At 53.1% G+C, this 25,934-nt stretch overlaps 9 protein-coding genes across 9 annotated transcripts; 3 read left to right on the forward strand and 6 right to left on the reverse strand.

Annotated features, from left to right (window-relative positions):
- Positions 1 to 827: 827 nt before the first annotated feature.
- Positions 828 to 3,511, reverse strand: BDZ99DRAFT_463244 (uncharacterized protein). Its single transcript, XM_033720035.1, has 2 exons — positions 3,164 to 3,511; positions 828 to 3,109 (listed from the first exon to the last, which is right to left on the reverse strand). Exons 1-2 carry the CDS (start codon positions 3,215 to 3,217, stop codon positions 1,025 to 1,027), a joined length of 2,139 nt encoding a protein of 712 aa, XP_033576410.1. The 5' UTR covers positions 3,218 to 3,511; the 3' UTR covers positions 828 to 1,024.
- A 623-nt stretch (positions 3,512 to 4,134) lies between these two features.
- BDZ99DRAFT_443742 (alpha/beta-hydrolase) lies at positions 4,135 to 6,486 on the forward strand (the record flags this gene model as incomplete). The annotated part of the gene is made up of 4 exons (XM_033717866.1): positions 4,135 to 4,337; positions 4,655 to 5,133; positions 5,230 to 6,084; positions 6,121 to 6,486. The coding sequence occupies 4 exons, from the start codon at positions 4,135 to 4,137 to the stop codon at positions 6,360 to 6,362; spliced, it is 1,779 nt and encodes a 592-aa protein (XP_033576411.1). The 3' UTR covers positions 6,363 to 6,486.
- A 526-nt stretch (positions 6,487 to 7,012) lies between these two features.
- Positions 7,013 to 8,884, reverse strand: BDZ99DRAFT_498808 (cytochrome P450; the record flags this gene model as incomplete). The annotated part of the gene is made up of 3 exons (XM_033723609.1): positions 7,013 to 7,314; positions 7,377 to 8,503; positions 8,553 to 8,884. The coding sequence occupies 3 exons, from the start codon at positions 8,882 to 8,884 to the stop codon at positions 7,178 to 7,180; spliced, it is 1,596 nt and encodes a 531-aa protein (XP_033576412.1). The 3' UTR covers positions 7,013 to 7,177.
- A 1,053-nt stretch (positions 8,885 to 9,937) lies between these two features.
- Positions 9,938 to 11,973, forward strand: BDZ99DRAFT_28698 (amino acid transporter). Its single transcript, XM_033714068.1, has 3 exons — positions 9,938 to 10,653; positions 10,704 to 11,650; positions 11,742 to 11,973. Exons 1-3 carry the CDS (start codon positions 10,160 to 10,162, stop codon positions 11,873 to 11,875), a joined length of 1,575 nt encoding a protein of 524 aa, XP_033576413.1. The 5' UTR covers positions 9,938 to 10,159; the 3' UTR covers positions 11,876 to 11,973.
- A 791-nt stretch (positions 11,974 to 12,764) lies between these two features.
- On the reverse strand, positions 12,765 to 14,018 carry BDZ99DRAFT_388719 (S-adenosyl-L-methionine-dependent methyltransferase; the record flags this gene model as incomplete). The annotated part of the gene is made up of 8 exons (XM_033715592.1): positions 12,765 to 12,855; positions 12,907 to 13,245; positions 13,311 to 13,448; positions 13,505 to 13,522; positions 13,585 to 13,750; positions 13,799 to 13,817; positions 13,875 to 13,897; positions 13,946 to 14,018. 8 exons carry the CDS (start codon positions 14,016 to 14,018, stop codon positions 12,765 to 12,767), a joined length of 867 nt encoding a protein of 288 aa, XP_033576414.1.
- A 1,250-nt stretch (positions 14,019 to 15,268) lies between these two features.
- BDZ99DRAFT_520808 (uncharacterized protein) lies at positions 15,269 to 15,964 on the reverse strand (the record flags this gene model as incomplete). The annotated part of the gene is made up of 2 exons (XM_033725563.1): positions 15,269 to 15,741; positions 15,799 to 15,964. The coding sequence occupies 2 exons, from the start codon at positions 15,962 to 15,964 to the stop codon at positions 15,269 to 15,271; spliced, it is 639 nt and encodes a 212-aa protein (XP_033576415.1).
- Positions 15,965 to 17,475: 1,511 nt separating this feature from the next.
- On the forward strand, positions 17,476 to 19,211 carry BDZ99DRAFT_463249 (uncharacterized protein). The gene is made up of 5 exons (XM_033720036.1): positions 17,476 to 17,635; positions 17,690 to 17,833; positions 17,889 to 17,942; positions 18,030 to 18,327; positions 18,504 to 19,211. Exons 1-5 carry the CDS (start codon positions 17,555 to 17,557, stop codon positions 18,941 to 18,943), a joined length of 1,017 nt encoding a protein of 338 aa, XP_033576416.1. The 5' UTR covers positions 17,476 to 17,554; the 3' UTR covers positions 18,944 to 19,211.
- Positions 19,212 to 20,753: 1,542 nt separating this feature from the next.
- On the reverse strand, positions 20,754 to 22,647 carry BDZ99DRAFT_498813 (uncharacterized protein). The gene is made up of 2 exons (XM_033723610.1): positions 22,461 to 22,647; positions 20,754 to 22,404 (listed from the first exon to the last, which is right to left on the reverse strand). The coding sequence occupies exons 1-2, from the start codon at positions 22,464 to 22,466 to the stop codon at positions 20,869 to 20,871; spliced, it is 1,542 nt and encodes a 513-aa protein (XP_033576417.1). The 5' UTR covers positions 22,467 to 22,647; the 3' UTR covers positions 20,754 to 20,868.
- A 77-nt stretch (positions 22,648 to 22,724) lies between these two features.
- Positions 22,725 to 25,021, reverse strand: BDZ99DRAFT_463251 (uncharacterized protein). The gene is made up of 2 exons (XM_033720037.1): positions 22,842 to 25,021; positions 22,725 to 22,784 (listed from the first exon to the last, which is right to left on the reverse strand). The coding sequence occupies exon 1, from the start codon at positions 24,947 to 24,949 to the stop codon at positions 23,150 to 23,152; it is 1,800 nt and encodes a 599-aa protein (XP_033576418.1). The 5' UTR covers positions 24,950 to 25,021; the 3' UTR covers positions 22,725 to 22,784; positions 22,842 to 23,149.
- Positions 25,022 to 25,934: the final 913 nt, after the last annotated feature.

The raw sequence follows: 25,934 nt of genomic DNA on the forward strand, positions 1-25,934 counted from the left end.
GTTCCGGAGTCGAGAGAGGACTCGTGACGCACTTCGTGTGAGTGATGAACGTGCTAGATTCGATACTCCGTACCTACGACGTCGACGACGACGAAAGGAAAGGTGGCAGAATGTAAAACAGAGGACCGGTGCTAGAAGATGGGGAGAGCGCGCATTCAAAACAGTGACGTAGGTAATTTTATTCATCATAGCATCTTATGTAAATCCAAGAACGTACCCTCCATCCCGGCACTAATGTAAGGATAATCAACATATCGAACCGCATGAAAGCCGATTTACTAGACTCCGCGTGACCACGTCTACACCACGTCCTCACATCGCGTAGCTACATAGCGTAACCCCCTTCCTAGCACTAAGGCGAGAAGAAGTAACGAATCGAACCGCGTGGAACTGGAACCTCCCAGACTCTGGCGAGCTCAGAGGAAGGCTCCATGTATATACGTCGCGGCTACGCAGCGTAACCTATTCCTGGCACTAAAGTGAGAAGAAGTCACGAATCGAACCGCGTGGAAAGGAAAATTGGTAGACGACGCGTGTAACGCAGCGTGAGCGGGTTTCGTGCGGGAAACGGGAGAAATGGCGACAGATCGAATAGCGGAGGAAGTTCACACGAGGGCGTGAGCAGTACTAGGTCCCGTAAGTCTGGGCACAAGATGTACCGAGAGGGTCCTAGTTACGAGATAATCTGATTTCCACCGCGTCAGCGTTTTGCGAGTTTTCGAACCCCCAAAGCGGCAACCCAAGCAGCGAGGAATGGATGCGCATAGACTTTTCGGCACAATCAGGTACTACACTGGGACTGGCTCTGCAACAACTCTTGAGAATGATACGACTCTCGTATGAATAATCGCTTTATAAAATCGTGTCATCTACGTTAACTTCAGATAGTCGTAAACCGTACCCGACCCATGACCTTTACCCTCCAAGCAAGAAACGCTCATCCCTCGATCTGGTATCCAAAACGCCAGGGCCATAACTTCGACAAAACCACTAAGATGCCTCGAAAGATACGTACCTCGGCCACTCACCCCATCGTAGTCTCCCACCCGTTCTCAATCATAACGTCCATCCAATACACATCCCCCGCCTCACTGCCGGTCAAGTTCTTCGTCTCGTCCAACCTTCTCCATGTCGCTCTCACGATATCTAGACACACGTAGATAGGCTTCGGCGGCAGGATGTGCAGAAAACTCGTTAGTCTGCCCTCGATAAGCTGGCGCGCGCGAGAGACCTCGATCGCCCGGTGGGATAGCGGGACCTCGGCGGCATTAAAGGCTGAGGCCCCACTCCCGCCAACATGTCTAGGGGCATCAAAGTAGGCGTGAAACCCGGCTAGGGGAGTTATGACCCTACCATCGCTTGATCGTGCCGTGAACTGTGACACGAAAGCTGCGGCCGGATCAATGATTGGCGTCGATGGAGGCGGATCTGGCTCGAATCTGAGCTCGCTGCAGCTCGCTACGAGTAAAAAGGGCTGGAAATCTCGAGTGCCGGATTCCAGTGGTATCTCTTTTAGTAGACTTAGGGTTTCCAGTGCAAAGACGGTAAGCCACTCGTTCCGTCTCTCTCTGTTCTCCTCGGCTTGATCTTTCTCGTAATCGTCGATTGATGATGCGGGCGAAAAGGGGTCGAGCTCGTCTCGTGATGAAAGAGGTGGGAGCCTGCGCCTCAGGAGATCAGGGAAGACGCGGTAGAGTTGCACCAGCCCTGTTCTCCTATACACCTCAGCGAGACTGAGGAGATGCCATACCGGCGTCTCGCGGTCCTCTGGGCTCACGACCTCGTGCTCGGTTGGGTAGCTGAATTCTAGCAATCGAAGCTCAAGCTCGGTTGCACGTGCCACGGCTTTTTGCAGCTTCGAGATATGGGCCTCTGTAGTGAAGGAGCGTGAGTGAGCGAGTTTCCGCTGCTGCCGAATCACACGCCCGACCTCTTGCACTACATACTGACAGTCACGGGCAACGCCGGTCCAGGGGTGCGGAACCTGCCGCGACGGTTGGACAGGATTTGGCTCGAGAGGTTCGCGCATGGGGTCTAGGCTGTTATTGTCTGCCATATAGGACAAGAGCATCTCCCAGTATATCAAAGACTCTTCGAAAAAGTGGTAGTTGTTCCCGCCTTTGGGCATTTTACCTGAGGCAGCCATGGACTCTAGGCGCTTGCGTGCGAGGTTGAAGAAGGGGAGCCCGAGATCGTTGGGATCATGCCACGAGGACGTACCGCCAAGCATTAACAGCGCGAGAAGGGACTTGTGATCGAATTGGTCTTCGTTGTTATTGAGCTCTGCGATGGCTTCGGCGCGAAGTTGGCGGCCGACTGGGGCGAGATGTGGGAAGTTGTCGAGAAGACTGGCAGCTGCCATGCTTTGAAGGGTGTAGTATATGACTTTTGACGACCCCCAGAGCTGAGATACCGTGGAACGAAAGGGATTCATCTGGCTATCGTAGCAGGAAAAGACCTGCGCGGTTTCCTTGAAGTAGAATTCGGTCAGGATGGAAGAAACATCGTTGAGAGCCGCGCCTATGGGGAGTTTGACGGATTGGCGGAGGTTGAATATGGACGGTGGAGAGGGCGGTCTCTTCGGGCGCTTTCGAGATGTCGTGATGGCAGTGCTCTCTGGATCTGATGTTTGATTTGTGGTTTGCGTATTAGTGACAGATGACGGCCTCGCATCTCTTGCTGGTGTAGCTGCAGAAGATAATGGTACCATGTGCTGTTCAAAATCAAAATTTGGGATTCCGCTAATTCCCATGGATTCGTCGTCCATCTCCGGGAAGAGTCTGTTGAAGGTGAAGTCTAGCACACCCATACCTAGCTCTATCTCTAGCGGTACCTCTCTATCGCCCAGGGATTCTCCGTCAAATGGATGGGTTTGTTCCGATTCCAGGTTCAATCCTCCGTTGTGCACAGGTGTATCCAACTCCTCCAATCGCGCCCTAGGCCGGCTGCTCTTAGCACTATCTTGTCCCTGCTTGACCGCCTCGTCCCCGGTAGTCGAATTGAAGACCTCATATTTGGTAGACCATTTCAGGTTCTGCACATATCCCGGGCATTGCACGCCGACTCGCACACATCGTCCGCAGGCAGGCTTCGCTTCGTCGCACTTGAGCTGTGGAAAGTCAGCCTTCTGTCGCTATCCTTCTGGCGCGGTTCTCCGACTCACACGCTGGCCTTTGCACCTGGAGCAGCCATTCCGGGACTTCTTCGCCCGTCGCATTGGGGCCCGTTCTTGTGGCAGCATCTTCAATCCGGCCAATGCATCGGGAAGACGATGGCTAGGTCATAGTGATCATTCGCAGCTGTGTTTGAGTTGTTCAGGCTTCAGAAGCGCGGGCCCTGCGGAGAAAGGCGGCGGCAGGGTATACAGAGGGCTGGGTCCGGCCCGAGACGAGTCAGGCCGTTAGCAGAAGCTTGGTATTGGACTTCTGCAGTTGGTGGTGAGAGCAAATCCATCGTGATCGATGGTAGCGACGTCTGAACTCGAAATGGAGGGCTAAGTGTGCATATTGAGATGTACGTGAATGGTGAAGGACGGGAGAGGTCTACGGAGACGATGTCGGGAGAAAACCCACGGGCCCCGGGTTGTGCAACACCGATCTATATACCTTCACTCCTCTCCCTGCTATCATCAATCATCGCGAGTAGACACCATCGCGTGTTGTCCTTCCGCATGGCAATCGTCTCAACAACCTCAACTTCCCGTCGGATCAACACCATGCCAAGGAGTGGGATAATCGCTTTCAGGGTCCAAAGTGTGTAGCAGGGATATAGTAGTCTATGCCCAATTTTAACATCGATTGCGAACGCTAGTCTCTGCAGCCCGCACGGGTCCGTCGATAAGAGGCACGCCAGCATCTCCATGAACGTCTCGACAGCTTCAACGTCTCCGCATCTTGAAGCTGTCTTCCGGCGCTGCTTGTACCATTGCGGGTAAACATCGCGATCTCAACTGTGGAACATCAGAAGTAGCGTGTATCGGGCGGTAGAGGCCGGTCGTGCATCCAGAGTCGGGTTTCCAATAGAAGAACAAAGTGTTCATTGTTCACCTCTGCTAGACCTTCATATCTATCCCTTCAGTATCTGAAGCCTCCATTTTTCATATTCTATCATTAGTGCTTTTCTCGTTCAATCACCATGACTTCCGCACAAGACGTGAAAGTAATCACAAAAGTGTCTCTCAATGTCCCTGAGCTAGGAGAGATCACTGGTATCTGCTTCGATGGAAAGACCACCCAGTATATGGGCATACCCTATGCCACAGTCCCTGGCCGCTTCCGACGACCTCAGCCGGCAGCAGTACCATGGCCAGACCAGAAATGGGATGGGACCAAGGTCGGGTAAGTCGTTCTATTTCAACTCTCTCTCTCTCGCATGGAAACCCTACGAACCGGCGCTTTCGTCTCCTATCACCTTCGCACTCCTCAATGTCCATAGACTTCGCTTTACATATTCTACTTCAATTCACACGCGTCAATTTTAACTCTTCCTCAATTCACACACCTCATTTCGCACCTAATTTCACTCACCTCAATTCATACACCTCAATTCATACACCTAAATTCATACACCTAAATTCCATACACCTAAATTCCATACACATCAGTCCCTATCATCTCAACGGCTCCAAAATCCTACTGCCACTAATTAGAACAAGACCATTCCCCTCCCAACCCCCTCGCGACTTCTACCCCATCCCCAATCCATCCCGCCCCTGGCTCTCCGATGCCCCTACAACATCGTCTACTGACTGCCTGTCCATGAACATATCCGTACCTTCCCCTCCCTCCCCCATCCCAACTCCTCAAAAGTACCCCGTAATGCTCTTCCTCCACGGTGGCGCCTTCGTCTACGCCGCGGGCGGCGCAGCAATCTATGACGGCCGCATACTCTCCGAGATATCCGCAAAGCTCGATATGCCTACCATCATCATATCGATTAATTTCAGATTGGGGCTGTTTGGCTTTCTAGCAAGCGAGGAGATACGGGAGTATAACGCCGAGCACGGGGAGGACGGGGTCGGCAACTACGGGATCTGGGACCAGGTGGATGCGTTGCGGTGGGTGCAGCGGTTCATCGGGGGATTTGGGGGAGACAAAGAGCGGGTGACATTGTTTGGACAATCGGCTGGAGGAGGTACGCTTCCCGCTTCCCCTGCTCTCCATTCCCATAACCCGCACACATGATAAGAAGTCGCGGACACAATTGAGGATATGCTAATCATGTGTACAGTATCTGCAAACATCCACCTCCTACGAAACGAGCCCCTCTTCTCCCGCGCCATCATCCAATCCGGCCTCCTCCCCCTCTGCGGCGTCCTCACCCCCTCGCAATACCAATCCATCTACAACAAAACCCTCACCCACCTCGCCATCCCTTCCTCCCTCTCCCCGCGCGAGCGCCTCCTCCGGCTGATCAACACCCCAGAGGAAGCACTCACCGCCGCCATGGTCCCCGTGCTCGTCACGCCCGTCATCACCCTCTCGCCCTGCGACGACGGCGTGCTGATCGGCGGCCCCATGCCCACCTACTCGCAGTACTCCGCGTTCGCCGTGCCGCCGTGGTGCGGCGCCGCCATGCTCGGCGACGTGCGCCACGAGTGCGTGATCTGGAACAAAGCCTTCCGCGCGCTCCCACCCACCGCCCTCGTCGCCAAGATCCGCCGCGTGCTCGACCCCTCGCGCCCGCACCGCCGCTACTCAAACGCCGTCTACCCGCCGACGGCCGCGCAGACCATCATCGCGCTGTACGGCTTGCGCGAGGATATGACCCAGAACGACCTCTTCTGGGCGACCGAGCGCATGACGACCGACGCGCTGTACTCGCTCGTGAACTTCAAGGCGCTGCGCGCGCAGCCGCGCATGCTGGGGTATCATTTCGACGTGCCGAGTCCGTTTGAGAATGAGTGGGGTGGGTTGGCGCATCATAGTCTGGATAATGTGTATGTGTGGGGGCTGCTGAAGGAGAGGTTGCCGGGGAAGCATCAGCGAGTGAGTGAGCTTATGAGTAAGTGCTGGGTCGAGTTTGCGAATGGGAAGGAGCCGTGGGGGAGTTTCGGGGAGGGAGGGAGGGTTATGGTGTTTGGGGGTGCGTTGGACGGGGATCGAGATGGGAAGGGGAAAGGGGAGGTGGTGGAGGCGTACTCGCAGCTTAGGACGCCGGAGGAGGATAGAGACAGGGGGTATGAGCGGTGGGAGGCTATCGAGAAAGCAGGGCTTGTGGACGCGTTTTATGATCTCGCGGTGGAGTTGTGCATGCGGCAGGAGGAGATTTGCGATGAGGGGGTGGTGAGTGAGGCGCTGACAGTCGAGGGAATGGAGAAGTATGGGATTGTGCCTGTGGGTGTGGAGAGGGCGTGGTCTTAGGCGTCAAAGGTTGGACGGGCAGGATAGGAGGGAAGCGAGAGGTGGTTTGCTTAGTAGTAGGTAAGTAGAACGGAAGTTTGAATGTACATACGATGTTATGCTTGATATATTTACGATGTTACGGTCTTGAATGCGCGATTCCCCCAGCTTCTGGCACCGTTTCTTCTCGTTTTTCTCTAGTCACCTTTCATTTCGTCGTCGTCGATGTTGTGGGCATCGAGCATCGAAATTAGCACGACTTATATACACGCGCCATAGTCCAAACCACCCGGTGTCTAGTGAGTCGAGTCTCATGCGGTTCGATTCGTGGCTTCTTCTCACTTTATTGCCAGGAAGGATGGTACGCTCCGTAGCCACGCGATGTGAGCACGCAGTGTAGACTCAGCTGCACGGAGTCTAGTAAATTAACTCTCATGCAGTTCGATAAGTTGGTTCTTCTTGCATTAATGCTAGGAAGGAGGTCACGCGATGTGAGCACACGGTGTAGACTCGGTCGCGCGGAGTCTGGTAAATAGCTTTCATGCGGTTCGATCTGTTACTTCTTCTTATATCAGTGCAGGGGGTGTATTCAGTGTCCGCTCGGTCCTTTATACCAAGCCACACAGTACATGTCGGTATCTGTCAGTATCTGCTACATTCATAGGTTATGAGGGTGTGGATGCTCGTTTGTCATTGCTGGGCGTGCCTCCTAATAGGGCAAGACGGTTTCTAAAAGGTAGGCACGAAGTCAAATTGCACTTAGCGGAACTTAAGCTACCTCATGACTAAATGGCTTCTCCTTATGAAAATTAATGATATAAAGCGCTTGAGGAGCTTCACACATGATGGAACTGCAGCCACAGCTTATTCCCCTTCGGCCCCGCCGTGAAGCCATCGTCCTGCTCGATCCCCTCGGCGTCAACGATAGTGGTCGTGAAGTTGGTGTAGATGGCTGCTATCGCGTGTTTCATCGCTAACTCTCGTCAGCACTCCCTTTCCCTTGTCGCACACTCAAAACTACACAAGTACACTTACAATGTATAGCGATGTTATTCCCAATACACATCCGGCCCCCACTCCCAAACGCCCAGAACCACCGCCTCATCTCGTTCAGCTCGTCGACCGAAGCGTCTAGCCACCGCTCGGGCTTCCACGCCTCGGGATCCGGAAACACCTCTGGGTTGCGGTGAAGTACATAAGCAGCACTCTGCACGCGCACGCCGCCGGGGATACCGTCGTAGCCGGCCAGACTGCACACGCCGGGGGTGACGCGGGGCTGGCCGCCTGGGACGGAGACCCAGCGGCGGAGAGTCTCCTGCAGTATTGCATCGAGGAGCGGGAGGGCATCGACTTTCTTCGGATCCGGGAGCTCGAAGTGGGCCGAGGGCGCTGGGAAGAGGATTGGGGGGTCGAGGGTCAGTAGTTCTTCACGTAGCTGTTTTTGTAACGCGGGGCGTAGGGACATCTCGTAGTAGAGCCAGGTTAAGGTATCACCTGACGTCTCGTGGGCTGCGGCGTTGTGGTCGTACATGTCTGATGCGATGTCTAACCTGCGAGGGTAGGTCTGGCGCGGGTCTTTTGCGGTCATTTGAGGCGGGGGCTTGATGTCTGCCTTTTGGAACTTGGCGCGCTCGACGGCGTAGATCGCGGGATAGGAGATGGCGGGTGTAGAAGCTGCCGCGGGGGAGGAAAGCAGCGCCTCGGCCTTATCGCAGATATCCAGGTTCCAATTCTCAAGCGCGACCGTCGCGTTGTCGACCCATTGCGGGACGAGCCTAATGCCGAGCTTGTGCATCCACGCTGTGAACGTCGGTACTTCAGTCGTCCAAAATAGGTACGGCCGCCTAGAAAAGAAGAGGTGCAGGTACCATTTGCGCTTCTCGACATCCTGGATGAAGTTGCTGCCGATGTCGAGGCCGAATTGATACGCCATGAAGGCGTCCATGGCGTAGGCGTAGTCCAGAGAGTGAACTTCGATTGCATTTTTGGAGTCTGATGATTTCTGAAAGATGGGGAGGAGGCGATCGTAGAGGATGGCTTTGGAAGTAGCGCGCGCGGTGGGTGAGGCCAGGACCACAGATTTGGAGTAGATGTTAGAGAGCATGCGTTTGCGGGTTGAGTGGGTCTTGCTGTCGATGAAGCAAAACATATTGCCAATGTTGCTGTGATAGTTAAAAGTGTATTCCAGTTTAAATTTATAGAGTTCTATACCCATAGTTCATGAAGCGATTGATGTAGAATTCAGTCTTTGGAAATCCGCCCGTGTAGATGGTCTTCAGGCCGCCTTCGTAACAGTTTACGCTGAGTTCGGCAGGCCCCATACGCACGATAGGACCTTTATTCTTGTGCAGTTCGAAAACGGTGGCGTTTTCTACGTTTGTGTATCGGATGTAGTTGATCCATAAGGAGGAAAAGTGGACAGACCAGTTCGCCGCTGGTATCTTAGAGAGAGGAGAAAGAAAAGCAGGATAGATGATGAACTTGTAGACCGCAGCAGCAATAAGGGCGATACCAGCTATAATGGACACGCTGGGTGAAGGCATGATGATTGCTGATCGCGGTCTCCCTGTATAGTCTGGAGGCGGCGTGTTGACTCGCAGAGCTAAGTGGAAGAACTTATAGAAACATAGTCTCGGGTATTTCGTCGGGTATTTCGTGAAGAACCCTCGAATCAGTGATTGCGGAAGAAGGAAGATGAAGTCTTTCTTTCGATGTTAACTCCACGCTTTGGAATACGCCGTTGGAGGTGGTCTCGCGTCGGATCGATGGCCTAGAGAAGGCGGGGAATGGAGACGGATCGAGGAGCTCCACTCCCGATACGTGGTTGCCACTGCTGGACACATGCTTCCAGAACCCCTGCCTACACTGCAGGCGTTTCCGAATTGGTAAATGTTCCCAATGATTGGTGTGGTTACAAAGGCGTGGTGTTGAGAGGTCACCAAGCTTATCGATACGAGGCCATTCGCTTTTGTAGTCTGTTTCGGGACTAGCACATCTTGCGACACAAACGACTTGGCTGGCTGCCAATCCCTACAATGCACGACTCATGGAGCTGGGGCAATCGCCCCGATTTGTAGAGATACAGCACAGGAGCGATCTGAGTGCGTGGCACAGTAGATAGGCGTCCCTGCACCGGTAAGCATGATCTGGGTGGTAATTACTCCCTATATCCCAAACTCATGTTCCTTCGCCTCCTGTATTCTACCACCTCTGCATCAATCACGAGCAAGACACATCTCTTGTCGGGACTCGGTTATATTGGCCAGGGCCTGCATGATTGATTGCCTGTTTCCAATCCTATAAACTCCATGTAAGCAGCCTATATTCTTTATCACTGGACTTCTTGTACGATCTTCGGCCCCTTTCATTGCCATTCGTCAAATCTCACGTTACACCACCTTCGACTCCATTCTATCACACTGTACGAACATGACATGACATGACACTTCGATGTCCATTCCTTTAGTCGCTTTTTCTCTTAACGGTCTCTTTGATCTCAGCCTTCATTGCCAGTATGGTCCGAGCGCCTGATGTGTCTTCCGGGCACTCGCTTCAATTGCCAAGGTGAGTCCGCGAGTATCAGTGAATTCAAATTCCCGAATTCATGCAAATCTGAGAGCGAGATATGGTTTTAGAGCCAATAAACTCATGTTTACGCCCTTCGATTCTTATTCATCACACTTAGTCCACTCCCATTTTTCCACAATACTACCTTGTTCGCTTCGCCACTGACGAGCACACCCAGTGTAATTGGACGTAGCTGGAACCACGAGCCTGACTTGAGTCTCGACTGGCCAACTCCGTGTCAATCTGCCATCATGCCGATCAACAAGGAAAAGGAAGACCACACAGCCACCGTTGACTCAAACTCGGAGAAGTATGACCAGTACAGCGACGGCGACGCGAAGAAATTGGCCGAAATGGGCTATACCCAAGATATGACACGGAAGTTCTCCGTGTGGTCAGTTCTCGGTATCGGCTTCTCCCTTACCAATTCCTGGTGGGCCGTAGCTGGCATCTTGATCACGGGTATCAGCTCGGGAGGACCCGTTCTCCTGATCTACGGGACCATACTCCTATTCATCGTCTCGATTGGCGTAGCAGGTTCCCTCTCAGAGCTCGTCAGTGCGCTGCCGAATGCTGCCGGACAGTCATTCTGGGCACGCGAGCTAGCACCAAAGAGATACGCAAATCTAGCCTCCTATACTGCAGGCTGGTTCGCATGGGCGGGCTCCATCTTCGCCTGCGCGAGCGTCGCCCTTACCGTCGGATTCGCTCTCGTGGGCTGCTACCAACTCTCTCACCCAGACCTGTACGCCCCCCTTTCCCTCCCCCTAAACACCCTCTAACACCTCTCCCTAGCATCACCAAACCCTGGATGGTCGTCGTAGCCTACCAACTCGTCAACTTCCTCGCCTTCTTCTTCAACTGCTACGGCCGCGCCCTGCCCACCATCGCCACCATCGCCCTGTACACCTCGCTCCTCTCCTTCTTCATCACCCTCATCGTCGTCCCCGCCAAAGCGCCCACGCACCAACCCGCCTCCTTCGTCTTTACCACCTTCATCAACAACACGGGCTGGTCCCGCGGCGGCATCGCCTTCATCACCGGCCTCATCAACACAAACTGGGGCTTCTCCTGCCTCGACACGGCCGTGCACATGGCCGAAGAAGTGCCACGCCCCGAGCGCAACATCCCCATCGCCATCTTCGGCACCATCGGCATCGGCTTCGCGACCAGCTGGTTCTGGATCATGAGCATGCTGTTCAGCATGACCGACGTCGCCGGCATCGCCGCCACGGCCACCGGCGTGCCCATCCTCGAGCTCTTCTACCAGGCCCTCGGGCAGAACAAGGCCGGCGCCATCGTGCTGGAAGCCTTCATCATCGCGACCGGGTTCGGCTGCATGATCTCGTGCCACACGTGGGCGTCGCGCCTCTGCTGGAGCTTTTCGCGCGACAGGGGCATCCCCGGCCACCACCTCTGGGTGCAGATCCACCCGGCGCTCGACATGCCGCTGCACGCGCACGCGCACGCGCTTAGCAGCTTCCTCGTTGCGTGTCTGGGGCTGCTGTATCTCGGGTCCTATGCTGCCATCAACAGCATTGTGACGGGGTGCATCGTGCTGCCGTACATCTCCTACGCGATCCCCATCTCGTGTCTGCTTGTCCGGGGCCGCGCGAACATCAAGCCCGGCCCGTTCTGGCTCGGGAGGTTCGGGCTGCTGTGCAATGTCGTCACTCTGGCCTGGACGCTGTTTACGCTGGTGATGTATTCGTTTCCGACGGTTATGCCGGTGACGGCGGATTGTGAGTTCTTTTTTTTTTTTTTTCTTTTCCCTTTTCCATTTCTCGAGTTCTTGGCGTAGGGATGACGGGTTAGCTAATTGATATGCCGTAGATATGAACTACGTCTCGGCGTGCTATGGGATTATCCTGCTGATTATCGTGGTGGATTGGTTTGTGAGGGGCCGGAAGAGGTATAGGAATCAGACGATGCATCATGGGCTTGATGGGGAGCGGATTGGGCTTTGAAGTGAACTGCTTTCTGTCGTCGCGGGCTACTTACTATGCACTGGCGTCCCCGTCGTGCGTTCTATTGCTGGGAATCGGATAATGGTGTTTAGGCTTCAGGAGATAGATACACACAAGTCTTACTATAGCACATTTAGCTTTAGGCAGGAAAAGGATATCGTCATTTGAATACCCCCATAAAGTCTCTTATGAAGAACTAGTGAAAGATGTACAGTGAATGTGCGAATCTGACGCAGCCTTCCTCCGTTCTGCGTTGCTGATGCTGCAAATCATTGGCGGAGCGAGAGATAGCGGTAGAATACACGTAGATAGAAAGAATCCGGCCTACTACTCCAACGAGACTCCGCATCACGATCATAACGCCATAAGTCTGCACACCGGCTGTCCACTCAATGCGCTTGCGGTTCCGCACCCGCGCTCTCCTTGGGTACCTCCCCAGTGACTGGGTCTGGAGCCGCAGGCGTTGCCACGCTAGAGGCAGTGGGCGAGATAGTCTTCCCTGGTAGATCGGGTTTCCCCTCCGGCGCCGTCTCAAACGTCTCCCGACTCTCATTCGCGCTCGGATCCACCGCCGGCAGATTCGCCTCCTTAACCACGATCTCAACATCCCTCTCGCTACTCTCAACCGTGGAGGACGAGTCCCCGAGCGACGTTTTCTTAAACTCCAAAGACTCGCGCTCGCTGTAGTTATCCTGACCCCCTGCGCCCTCGGCGGCAGGATCGAACGGCTCGTCCTCCTCGAGCATGACTTCGTCACGGACGGGGTTCTCGTCGCGGGAGGGGGAGGTGTCGAGGGGTTTGCGGGCGTACCAGAAGACGCTGGGGGATATCAATATCTTCGATTGAACCGCAAGCACGGCAGTGAAAGGGACGAGAAAGGGGGTAATACTCACATATTAGCCCAAAAATGCCGCTCCTTGTGCTCCTTCAACTCCCGCCTTACACCCGCGAGGAAGACCTCGACTTCCTCCCTCGTCCACCTACACGCACGTCAGCGCTTTCCAGATGTATCCAAGAGCCATCGCACTCACCCATGCACCCTCGTAAACATCCCCAACGCCGAGCTGGGCAGCCAATCCATCAGATCCTCTTTCGCGAAGCGGCCGAGGAGCTTGTTCTTGTCACCCTTGGCCCACGGCCCCATAGGCCACTTGTAGTGCTTACTGTGTATCTCCGTGAAGCCGGCTGCCTTGAGGTGCTCGCCAAGATGGCCCGGTAGCAGCATGTCGATGCCGATTTTGGCGCCGGCGGAGACGAGCAGCTCGGCCCATTGCATCATGGGGCTGTTGGTCGAGTTTAGAGAGGGGTCGGTGGAGCAGCAGGGGAAGTAGAAGTCTTGGATCTCGAGGTAGCCGCCGGGTTTGAGGTTACTGTGGGTAGTCGTGTGTTAGTGGAGTCGAAATGGGGGGGTTGGGTTTAGTGAAGGTTGGCGTACGCGTAGGCTTGCTCTATGTATCTGGGCCAGTCCTTGAATGCGGCGATCATTGCGCGAGAGTGGATGAAGTCGAAGGGTTCGCGGAAGAGCCATTCGCTATCTGCGTCGTCGATGAGGAAGCTGCAGTTTGGAGGCACACTGGTGGTATTAGCTCCATCTGTTTTCGACGACCTCAGGATCCTTATGGGGCTTACTCAGTTGGCTGTATAGGACTGTACATCATCAGCAATGGGACGAGTGATGGTGAATTGAAGTCAAGATGGGGCTTGCATACCTCAAATCCGTTCCCAACACCTTCGCAGAAGGGTGCTCTTCAGCAAACTCGATGGACCATATCCCAGTGCCACACCCAACATCGAGAACATTCTGCACATTCTCGGAAATGGGCGCACGGTATAAAGCTCCGTCCAATGTTAATCGAAAGGCGTGGTGTTGAAGATCTAGTCATAGTCAGTTCAATTGATCATACTTCAGGCTTCGTCACTCACCAAGGCGATCCTTCTCTACCTGCCAATGACAATCCGATCAGTTCCATTACCATCTAATGTCAGGAACAGGCAATACCTCATCGTTCGGGACAGGATATTCTATATTTCGTTAGCAGAGTACCCCGCAGTGTGTTTTGCGCTACTAACTCCCGTCAGCATACGCATGGTAGCGTCGCCCATTTTCATAACGGTAATTGTAAACCGAGTCGGTGACACTCATGGTGAAGCTACACAGCGTCAACTCGTCTCTTCCAGCGCAAGTGTTATGCACGCCGCCGTGCTGGGCAGCGGAGGGGTTATACATACATAGAACTGTTATCGTCGCCGAGGGCCGAGTCACGGTCGTCGCTCTGTCAGGGTCGGGCCGTCAGCACGTGCTGCGCCGCAAGGCAGGAATGCAGGGGACGGTCGCGGGGAAGCGGGCAGGCGGGATGGACGGGACGGCTAACTCACATCGGCCTCGAGCGACTGGCCCGAGCTGTTGTAGACCTCATCGTCAGCCATGGAGGGCTGCTGGAGAGAAAGAGGCGGCGCGCCTGTGATGTCTTGCACCGTCGAGCGCGAGCTTGCGTCCATCCTGGTGAGGCCCGCCCGACCGGTGACAGAGTGCGGCAGAGGAGGCGCAGATCCATATTTAGCCGTCCAAACAGGCAGGTCAGGCGTTGTCGAGTTGCATCCCGCAGATGCGATTACTGTTGCCAGGTTGATTCGACCAATCTTTTGTTGGGGATGGACACACCACACGTGTGGAAAGGGTGCCCCGTATCTCAAGGGCCAGGGGTTATTTCAACGTCAGAAGCAAATCTGGTGATGCTATACTCGCGCCTTTCCAGCCCCTGCGCAGGGAGGAGGTCACGGCACACACAACTCTTGTGACGGCGGGGGTGCTGTGGCATCGCGAGACCCCCAATGCCGACCCCCACCCAACCCCACGCAATGTGGACCTATTGAGTTCTGTACCCATTACTGCTTCCCAGGTGACTCTCGCAGGAATCCTACCAAAGAGGGGAGTGGTCTTATCAGCCCATGAGCGCTCCCTAATCAGAAAAAATCAGGAAATTCTAACCGCAGCATGGTAACAACACTGTCATTCACGCAACTGTGCACGCTTTCAGCCTCCTCGAAGCCGCCCGACTCTTGTCTCATTTCTGCAGCCACCCCATCTACAAACTCGTTGCAGTGTCCAAAATCCCATCCGACTCGATCAACATGCTGCATTTCTTTCGTATGCTTCTGTAGAATTCGGAAAACGAAAAAGATAGCATTCAATCTAGATACATGAGCTCGTTATGTATGAGGACCACACAATCGTAAGCGAATCAAACACAAAGGAAACTAAACAATCACTGCATCAATCATCACCTTTTTGGTGATGGAGATCATGGTAGAATATTCCAACAGCTTCTCCAGAATGGATTTGAGAAGACGTTTTTGTTCTTGATACTGTTCTGACGTACCATAAAGCTGGTCTCACGTACCACGAGACCAGTTTGTCTCAAAGAAGAACACACCACTGCGCAAACGAGGAATCAATTGCGGAAGTGTCAGCCACATGTCTTCGCCTACGAGGTCCCCAATCAGGGTAAGAATACGATAATCGGAGCTCGGCCTCATCATCCATTCCATTTTCTTGATCATGCTTCGGTATCGAATATCTAGATTGGCCAGGAATCCGATCTCGCGAATCGCAGGAACATTTTCAATCTCCAAATCCCTGCCAATGCATAGAGATCTAACGATGAATGTATTGTATCCGTAGAATACTGCCGCTGCCTCGTCGTGAATAGATCGCGACACTGTAAGGAGGGACATGAAGAACCTCAGGCCGCGTAACTGTTCGTTGGTTTTGTTTGGGATGGGAATGGCGCGGTCGGATGTAAGGAGGTGCTCGTATATCATGAGCCGAATGTCCTTGGGAAGATATAAGAAGGGGAAAGGTTTCACTATAAAGATTGTAATGTCAGCGCAATGTTATAAGTAGAAGGGCTAGACGGTCGTACCAGATTGCAATCGCTTTTGTATCCTCAGAGCATGCTGGGTCTTCAAGATTCTGTCTATCTCAGGCAAAGCTGCCAGGACACAAGAGCAATTGATTCCATCTTTGTTCCCGACCCCGAAGTGTTCGATACTGTCTCCCCGAGGCGAGTTCATGTATTGTTGACCCATGACAGCTTACCTGTATATCCTCTGTAGTGCTGGCAAAAATAGTGGGACTGTTGATGAGAAACTGGCGAGATGAGTAACAGCCTTGGCTTGTTCACGATTGTTGCGGTAGAATTTATGTCTCTCCAAGACGGCAATCCACCTTTCCAGGCCTAGGTTTGCGATGCGTAGATTTTTGTATCTGGGTATATGCTTCTCCAACTTCTTTGCTAAGGTTATGGCGGCGATTTGTTCGTCGGAGGGTATTGTCCAATATACGATCGAGTTCTAGAAGGGCGTACGCCAACGTGGTAGTTGGGGCGTGCCAAAGTGATGTATCCGGCGCGTCTATATCATCGTCCGTACTTCCAGTGCGTAAGATGTCGTCAGGTTCTAGACTCCGAGCGTCGACCTCATCTATTGCCAGGGTCGGTATGGACCTGCATGGGTTGACATCGATGAAAGTGCTAACGATGCGATTGAACTCAGGGATGTCCATCTAGAGAGCGTTGTAGGAGCGTTAGTCGTTGGTGAAAGAGTGATGGAGACTTCCTAAAGCTGAGCGGACGACTACAGGTTAGGTGTAAGTTGTGGTGACATAGAAGCACGGCTCATTGGATCAAGTTGCGGTTGTATAATATTGAAGTACTGTGCTCTTGGGAGCTACGAGTTAGACGTGAGCAGTATCTATTTCGTCTAAAAATCGGTGGAACTACAAAGCTATACGAATGATAGCCTCGTGAAGGAATTGCGTTATAGATGGACGAAGTAGATGGGAGCTTGGTAGGCTATCGGAGAGGATTTTCACGGACTTCAAGAACGGAGCGAGAGTTTCGCCGAATCGCCGAATGACGGTCCAAGGGTCCCAAGGAAGCCAGCCTGCCAGGAACAATTCATCAATCCTTATCCTAACATCATTAGAACAACTCGTCGATGGAAGAGCATCAATTGTTCCTTCTCATTAAGGACTTTTCTCGTTCCCAATTCGTCGCTTACCTATGAATATGCTGTCTTTGCCTGCAAAGCCCTGAGAAGACTGGTAGAGGAAGGACAACAATACCGACTATCTCTCTAGGGACTCATGAGAATGTAAGTTCTCATAGAACCGGATGGCAAGTGTAAAACTCAACAAACGTCAATCGCCGGGAGCTTCTATTTTCTCGATGCATCTCCCGCCAAGTCCAAATATCGCGAATGAGCTATAGGTTAGATTGTCCCGGGTCTTTCGCAGGCTCGCACGTCTCGCCATTGCCGTCGTACAGCTATCTAAAGAAGCCAATACCTACACTAGATATAAACGAATGCTTAGCTTCCAAACGCTTGATAAGATGAAGGACGCGTTGTGGTGAAATACGAGAAGCTGTTCAAATATAGTCTCTTCCTGTCGAGTTCGGGCCATCCCGATGTTGCAAGCTGCATATTTACCAATCGGGTACTGCATGCTTTATTGCCTCACCGTGTTGCTGTCAGGCCCCATAGGCCGCCTCATCCGTCGCACCACTCACACCGCACAACCATCCCATCCAATCCCCGCACGCTACGTGCAGCCCCCCTGCAACACTAAAACTTCGGACCCAGGGCTCTTCTCGTCTCAAACAAACATACGAGCTTCCCATGGCCGAGGTCCCAGACTCATACCGCGGCCGTCTGGCCCAGTATCGCATACTCGAAGAGTCTCGACATGCTTTAATCGAAGTAATACATCTACTCCATCTGTCCGAGTGCTTCACTAACACTGGCAACCTGCAGGAGCTTCTTGACAAGCTCGAAAAGACCGAAGCCAAGCTTCAGCAGACCGAACTCGACCTTCAAAGTGAACAGAATGTCCGCAGACGCTTGCAGTCGGAGGTGGTAGAGTCCACGGAACGGGAGGCAGCTTTGGTCGAGAGAACCGTATGTTTCAGACTCAGCCTTCCGGAACATCCCACATGGCCTAACGACTCTCTAGTCTCGACGTCCATATGCTATGGTTCTCATTGAGGCAGATCCGGACGGATTCATGGTACGCATCTGTCCAATTTTAGGCCTTGCACCCCGCCTACCGCATAGAGTCATACCACCAGCCGTACTAATTCGAACTTCCTCCTAGTTCCTGGATAAATACACAACGAAAGGTACAAAAGGCGGCGAGGCCCTAGCTGACGAGCTTTCTGCCCGACTCCAAGAATACTTCCGACCGCTTTATGATGACGCCGACAAGCTTGACCTCCTCGTCCGTGTTTACGCAAATCTTGAAGGCATGGCAAACGCGATGGTGCGTGAAGGGAAGGTCCGAAACCTTGGTCAATTGAGAGCATTTGCGACTGGTTTTTGTGCGAGAGTGCCTGGGTTTGACTGGATAGACGTGGGTGTTGGAAAAGAAGGTGGTGCTGGGAGAAAGATAAGAGGCATGTGTAATTTAGATCTTCATCATTTCGTCCGTTTTTTTACTATGTCAAGCAACCATCCAAATTCATCAAGTTTTCTTTATTTTTCTCTCATTCTCTATTCGTTCTCTCACTTCCTCAAAATCTGATGGGAATTCCATACCCTATTCCACATAAATCACTGACACTTACACCAGAAAATCTCACCCTCTCAACCTCCCACCTCCAATGTCGCCACCTCATCCTAGCTACCACACCCGGCTCCGTCCCCGCAACTTTCTTTGCATCCCTCTCTTCCACGCCGCTCACCCTCTTGGACCATCCATCCTTCAAGCCTCTCGCCCTTCCCAACCCAACCACCATCCTCCCGTCCATCTTCCTTGCTCCACCGCCTCCTCGTCCATCCCGGAATGGCCGTCCTCAGTTGCAGCTGGCGAGCAAAGAAGAAGGGAGGGACGGATCCACGTGGCTGGTAATTCGACCGGAGCGTAGTAAGAGCCAGGGCGCTCGTAGTCGCAGTCGCAGAGGTGGTGGGAGCGATGATGAGGACAGCGCTTTGAGTATCAGTATTGGGCCAGACAATACGGTCAGCGTTGGGAGAGACGGTCCGAACGGAAGAAAGAGGATCCTGAACTAAGTAGACACAAAGTTCTTGAATATTACCTATGCTAAATCCAGAGGCCTCCCCGCCAATATCCAAGAGAAAGGTCATGGTATCTGCAGAGAGCTTGACACTGCGAGAGATGTATGCATGGACCTGGCAGAGAAGAAAATTGCATGGCTGGTGGGTTGCATTTGCATCGTATGGTTAAAAGCTTCGTAACAGGACTCTGAATCAGAATAGCTTTCAAACTAGAAACGTTACCGTCTTTCTATTCACGTCAAGGAACAGTAACTCTTCCCAGGTCAACTAAATTCCGGAGCTCCTCCAATCTTCTAGATATGGCGGCAGACGGTGTTCAGCTTAGCCCCCATTTCAAGTCTTCTCCCCAGCCCTTCGCCACTCGGCATCCTTTTGATATGTTTGCATCCCTCCCCTCAAATCTCGCACACGTATTACCATATCCTCCTGAGTTCCGCCTTACCACTTAGCCGCACATCTGCCTCCACGTATCTCCCCATATACTCGAACCTCTTACACGACTCGTCCTCGTCTACGATATCTCGGCCCTACGTGCTCGATCTACTCTCTTCTCCTCGACGTAGCGTCTCTTCGCCACCATACCTCTTCACTTTTCTACCTCCTTTAGCCAATCCTACAGAGAAGACACTTCGGCGTGTCTTCTCCAGCACATCTCGTAGCGATATGACGAAGCCTAGGTCCCATTTCCCTCGACGTAGCGTCCCCCGTCACCTTGAACACCTCCGATCTCGTCACTTTCCGGCCCTCTCGAGCCAATCCAAGAGAGAATCCGTGACGCCAGTCTGCTCCAGCTCATCAAGGCCGCGAACTACGCTGTCTATACCAGCGCACGCTTCGTTTTCACTGTGGCACAGAGAGGTGCAGATGGGGTATATCGGAGCCAGTTCGCCTCCGCCTCTCCCCCATGACTTCTACACTCTACTTTCTACCGCCAAAACTGCAAGGAACACAACTTACACACTACTTGCGCTCTAATTTTGCCACAAGAACCACAAGAGCCACAAGAACTCCAATAACTACAACCAAAACACCACCACCTCAACAAACCCAACTCTCCACCCCGCGACCTCCTCTCATCGCCCCTCAAAGCCCCACCAAAATGCTCTGGCCAAACCACCCCTACGGCCCTCCCTACGCCAACGGCTCCTACCTCGCACCCCTCGGCCAGATGTGGTCCCAGCCTCCCACGCCGCCGGGCACGCTTATCGGCTGGGTGTGCTGCGCGTGCAAGACGCACCACCATGAGCTCTGCGGCTGGTGCGTGGGCTGCGGCCATGTGCGCGATGAGTACTGTGGTAGTATGCGGCAGCTACGCGGCGACGGGGCCGGGTAGGGTGGTGCTGCTTCTTCGCAAGCTCGCGGCGGGGGGCGGAGGCGGGCGGAGGCGACGGGGCCTTGAGGGTCGAGGGACGAGATGGGGTTATACAGGGCTAATGCAAATGCAATCCTGGGTTGGTTGGTCTTAGGAATTGGCGAGGCTTAGGAGGTGATGGGCTGGAGAATTGAGGGACGACGAGATGGGAGGTTATATAGGGATAATGCAGATGTAATCCTAGGATGCTGGAGTATGTGCTCTTGATGGACCCGTATGCACATGAGGTGATTACATCAGATAAAGAGTTAGCCACGTACACACAGGCGTATGAGGCTGCTAAGACGGTATCAGGTGAACCAGGCTTAACAGAACAAGGAGCTCGTGAGACTCCGTAAACTCTTGATGTGAGGTTGTCTTTGACACTTGTGGTAGAGGATGTCACGTTATACTTCGAGCTTCATGCAATGCATAGGTCTAGGATGTGCGAATAGGTACTGAAATGCTGTCTATTGATATTCCTCTGAGACCGATATCATGTACTGCATAGCCCGGAGGCCTTAGAAACGAAAGGGAAAGTCATTCCGAAATAGCGACCAAGGAGCGACTACTGTGATAAAAATCTGCACATAATCGAATTGCAACAAGTACCCAGAGTCGTAAAGAAAGAATCGGAGTCTTCATCAAACTCGGAGTCTTCATCAGACTCGGAGTCTTCATTAGACTCGGAGTCTTCATCGGACCCGGAGATATCTCGTCCCGCCTGGCAGCGTCGCACGCCACAGTCTTGGTGCGTTTTCATGAAGGCATCCAGGTCAAACTGTGGCACCACCGCAGTTCTACGCAGTATGTAATCCTCGAAAGCTTTCCAGTGGCACTCTCGCTTGGCTCGGTGGTTGAGCTCCATTTCATATCTGAGCCTAGCCTCACACATACAAGACGCTGCCACCATGCGCGTGCCACTTCGACCAGCAGGTTTACCCGCTAGAACCATGCCACCATGTTCCGTTAAAAGGCTCAGATGCACTTGTTCCAAGTTCAGATTCTTTGGGAGCGCCACGAGAACGTCTTTTAGCGCTACAAGAACTGATAGATCTGAACCTGTATACCTGGCATTTATCGACGCGAGATCCAAGGACCGTAGGCTTGGTGCAATCGATTGTAGGAACATTGACAAATGCTTCGCAGTTGTATCAAAACTGGCCAGCGCCACTTCCTTAAGTCGTGGCCAAGTTCCGGTGTGAAGGCTTCGTGAGTTGTCCGAGAGAAGATGCTGCAGTAGATCGTATCTACTGTCGTGGGACAATCTAATCGCCAGAGTTTCCAAGGAGAAAACACCAAGCAAGAATGGAGCCAATTGGTCAAGAGCAGATACTGATCGTGCGCCGCGCTCGGGATAAAGTCTGTCAAGGTCGACTTCGAGCTCTGATAACACTTTGAAAGCAGGACTTCTCGCGAGAAGACCGTGTATTCGGGGCAGGTTTGGCACGTCATCACCCTCACGGTTCATGCTTTGAAAGACAAGCTGAGCACTCTCGTTCGAAGAAGGACTGCTGACGGTCGTGCGTCCAGAAGAGTCTGCATTGTTCGGTTTTCCCGTCATAGCTAGGCTGTGAGGAAGGCAACTGAGTTGAGCGTTGCCGCCGTATCGATGATCAGAACTGTCCGGCCCATGCGTGGATTCCAGGTGTGAAATCGGGCAGTAGGTCACGGGCTGAACCCTACCCCCATATGTATGTTCGTATGATCCCTCTCCCATGGTAAGCATGGTGTCGTCTCGATACTTCATTTCTGCTGAACACCTAATACAGTCCTGCGAATTCCTTCGACTATTGAATTGCTGCAGGGAACCATGAGAGTAGACCACTTTCTTGACATATTTGGCCAACCTCTCATCAGAGGAAATCGTGATGAGCCACTCCAGATTCTCTTTTATCGGTGCGATATGCACGGTATGGAACACGTAACGAGCAGAAACCCGAGCAAAGGATTTGCACGTCTTTCGCAGCCGCTTGACTGAGGCGAAGTCGGATGCAGCATGCATAGCAACACGCTCCAGCAGTTCTTCAGGGAGATAAACACCAGAAAGGTGCAGGCCGGTTTGTTCTGGCTGTTTAAGGACGACCGGTCTTTCTTTTTGTGGCTGTATCGCAACATGTAAGCCGGAATGTTCAGAGTAGAGATAGTAGGTCCACGTACGTCCATGATGTCCGATACCAGTCAATAGTCCAGGGTACATGCGGCAACGATCCCTATGCTGGAATGAGGGATCAGGTCTGGCATATGGCTCCTGAGGATTACTCCCAAAGACGGTCAAGGGCACCCAGAAGTAACTTTGGGGGGAAGGAGCGAATTTCGGAAGAATCTGAAGGTGGAAAGAGAGCTTGTGCGGGGAAGGGAGGTTGGAGCTGTACAGATGCTTTTTAGCGTCAGGTACACGTGATGCCCGAAGAAAGTCTTGGCTGTGAATATCTATCTCTTCCTACTTGAATACTAAGAAGAGGTTTCGTGCTTCTGGAAAATCTGTATCGCTCATAAGCAACTGGCAAATGATTCATGCAGTGGGAACTTAAGACTCACGTGACTATATTATGAACCCTTCTTTTTAGGCGCCAACTTGAGTAGCTTACTGACACGATAATTCATATCACAAAACGTTATATACACTAACAAGAATATCGTATACGCCGCGCTAACAAACATCTACAAGACCGACCGTGCACTCTCATGACGAAGTTTAACCAGCGCCTAATGCAGTCCTGTTCGGTGTAGTCCAGCACCCCTCATATATACATCCTGGGTCTTCCATGATGCATTAACGACGCGAACCGTGAAACCAACCCATCCCACGAAACTCCAGAAACGCCACTGCCCCGACTCTGAGCTATTTACCCATCCTTCTTCTTGTCTCCATCTCCAGCTTCATGCTCAAACACCAAATCGACCTGCTTGACGGGATGTAGCAGCATAGCTGGCACACACATCCGCCCCTCCCCAGAAGTCTCGTATTGTTCGCCCCCGTCGTTATCGACCTTATAGCCGAGCCACCTCTTCCACAAGTTCGGCGCGAAGCCCGCATCGTAGTACCAGGTCGTGCCTCGGAAATTGTGCTGTCGCTCATCGCTGAAGACAGACAACCGGGCGCCACCCGCAGCTCCATTACGCCCACCGTTGAAGATAGCGGCGAGGTAAGATGTAGGCCAGCGTCGATCAATGAAGACCGGGTGCGGAGCATAGACAACCTTGTAGCCGTGATGTAGAGCGCAGGAGCCCGGCCACATCTCAGAAAACATAGTGTGGCGGTAGATTGCAGTCTCTCTGTGCATCGTCTCAAGCAGCTTTCTTGATAGCCTGCTTGCAGTCACGATGGCGGTTCGACGAGGCGGAGGTTCGCGCGTGGTGTTGTAGCCGGTGACATCGTCAGCGAGGATCCAGTTTGTACCGGCAGGGTCAAAGAGAGGATTGAATGTGATGAAATCAGCATCCTCGCCGACGCCCCAAACATAGTCGTCGTCCTTGTAGGCGGTTGGAGGCTGTGGCGCGTCGGACAAGTCCAGCTCATCGTCCAACGGAGGTTCCGGACCCCAGATTGGCTTTTCTGGCTTACTAGGCTCGGTGATCGATTCGGGTACATTGGGGTTTGCGGGGAGTTTCTTGGACCAGTTGTTGGCCTGGGAATTTGTGCCATGCTCGGTTTGAACGCGAACCATCTGCATGAAGTCCTCCCAGCTACCATGCTCTTCGGGGATGTAGAAGCGGGAATTGCGTTCCCACAGACCCTTTCGCGGTTGTGCGCGAGCGAATGCGGCAATGCGGTCGAAAAGATGATAAAAGTGGCCGGTATAACGCACGTCCATCTCCCATTGCCAGATGTATTCAAACTCGGGGTGCTGGTGTGCAAAGTATTGCACAGGCATGTATGTGCTCCGATATGCCCCGTGAACGGGAAGGCTGCGGTAGAAGGACTCTGAGACACCTCCATAGATGAGGCCCATTTGCCTCTCCGACCAAAGGGTCCCCATGCCGGCGAACTCGGCAGGCAAAGCTGCGGAGAGGACAGATTGGTAAATAGACTCGTCGGCCCATATCTGCTTGTTGTCGTCTTTGACGTGGATCAGGAAGTGCACGGTATATTCGCCTCCGGAGTGGATGCTGAGTTCGGAGATGAGAGCACGCAGGTAGAGGAGGTCTTCCTCGTCGTAATTATAGTCCCACCAGGTACGAATCAAAACAACGGTACGAGGAAGTTTTGTGAGGTTTTCAGTAGACGTAGAATTGGCAGATGGAGTTGCCTTTACTTTCGCTTCTCGCGTTTCGATGGAGTCAGCCGTTTCATCCTCAGGGCCATTCATGGCCATGGTCTCGAAAAAGTGGTTCCTGCCCTTCGGTTTTGGTTTGAATCGGAGATGATTCTTCTCCATGCATCGATCTTGCGCTTGCTTCCAGCTGATGTTGCGGTAATCGACCTCGGGGATGTCTTCCCAGACCTTCTCTGCCATTTCTCGGTCGCCTTCCATGCCAGCGCCAGTGCCACCCATCTTTCTGCTGTAGCCCAAGCCATATGGTCCCAGTCTTCCATAACGCTCGAAGCATACATCGTTGTTGATCCCTAGAACGTCGTATGACCCAATAACATTATCCGGGAATCCTTGCGTGACCCCGGGGAAGGCTCGTAGTGGCGGAATCATTATCGTTTTTGCTTCGTCCAGATAACATGTCTGAACTGGGGCGTATTTTGTGAGGTAATCAGCCGACTCGTAGTTGGGATAAGGATTGAAAGTGTTCCCAGCTGGTACATTCCCGCCTTCCATTCTACGCTCATTCTTCTTTGTGTCCGGCGCCTCGGGCACTTCTTCTCCATTGGGATACTCTGGGACGTTTTCTTTCCGCGATGTCAATGTCCGTATGCCACCGTGGTATCTCTTCAAGAACGGGAAGGCTTCCCAAACCGCAGGTGGTGGCGGTGGCTTCGCCAATCCCAACTGCACATTTTTCGCGCTCGACACGCCCATCTTCGCCAAGAACAGTATAAAGAGCAACACTGTCGACGCCAGCGCTACGGTAAAGTAGCGCGAGAACGCTCTCGGATTTCGATACGAGTAGGCATTTATGGTCGGTTTCGATAGCGATCGGCGGCGCAGAGGCGCATGCACCCCCGACGAGGCGCGGGAGGAGAAAACGGAGGAGGGAGAGGAGAGGTAGTCGGTGTCGAAATCGTTATCGTCAACGGCGTAGCGCTTCTCAACGTCGTCGTAGTAGGCTGAGTCGTCTTCCGTCTCGGCGGGCACCCGCGAGTAGGACTGGAATTTCCGCTTGGCCACCTGGAGGGGCCTGAAGCTTAAGGCGGCCATGCCAGACAGGGCGCAGCAATGCTATCGCATGTATCGGGGAATTCTTCGCGTGGAGTCTCAGGAGGGAGCGCAAGGGGGAATTTCGAGCGGAGTGGTACAGGAATCCTTCTGTCTCAATAGCGTAGAGCAATTGTGGTGGCAACGAGTTGTAATGAAATATTGAGTGTATGCCAGGGAGCGCTGAAGGCGGTTTGGATGAAAATTGCAGAGCAGACCTCGGGGAACGGGTGCGGAGTCGAGGTTGGGGTGGATTCGAATGACAGAGCCATGGATCTGTTTGGCGGCGTTGTCCAGGAGACAAGGCAGAGTCAACGGCGCTAAC

Source organism: Mytilinidion resinicola (genome assembly GCF_010093595.1).
Source record: "Mytilinidion resinicola strain CBS 304.34 unplaced genomic scaffold BDZ99scaffold_10, whole genome shotgun sequence".
NCBI lineage: Eukaryota > Fungi > Ascomycota > Dothideomycetes > Mytilinidiales > Mytilinidiaceae > Mytilinidion > Mytilinidion resinicola.

What these genes read in the sequence shown, in the direction of transcription:
- BDZ99DRAFT_463244 (XM_033720035.1), bottom strand. Translation starts at nt 3,217, where the DNA reads ATGCGACGGGCGAAGAAGTCCCGGAATGGCTGCTCCAGGTGCAAAGGC. An exon ending in CCAGGTGCAAAGGCCAGCGT is followed by an intron (nt 3,110 to 3,163) that starts GTGAGTCGGAGA and finishes GACTTTCCACAG; the next exon opens with CTCAAGTGCGACGAAGCGAA.
- BDZ99DRAFT_28698 (XM_033714068.1), top strand. Translation starts at nt 10,160, where the DNA reads ATGCCGATCAACAAGGAAAAGGAAGACCACACAGCCACCGTTGACTCA. An exon ending in CAACTCTCTCACCCAGACCT is followed by an intron (nt 10,654 to 10,703) that starts GTACGCCCCCCT and finishes ACCTCTCCCTAG; the next exon opens with CATCACCAAACCCTGGATGG. An exon ending in TATGCCGGTGACGGCGGATT is followed by an intron (nt 11,651 to 11,741) that starts GTGAGTTCTTTT and finishes GATATGCCGTAG; the next exon opens with ATATGAACTACGTCTCGGCG.
- BDZ99DRAFT_463249 (XM_033720036.1), top strand. Translation starts at nt 17,555, where the DNA reads ATGGCCGAGGTCCCAGACTCATACCGCGGCCGTCTGGCCCAGTATCGC. An exon ending in CAGCTTTGGTCGAGAGAACC is followed by an intron (nt 17,834 to 17,888) that starts GTATGTTTCAGA and finishes ACGACTCTCTAG; the next exon opens with TCTCGACGTCCATATGCTAT. An exon ending in CAGATCCGGACGGATTCATG is followed by an intron (nt 17,943 to 18,029) that starts GTACGCATCTGT and finishes ACTTCCTCCTAG; the next exon opens with TTCCTGGATAAATACACAAC.
- BDZ99DRAFT_463251 (XM_033720037.1), bottom strand. Translation starts at nt 24,949, where the DNA reads ATGATTCCGCCACTACGAGCCTTCCCCGGGGTCACGCAAGGATTCCCG.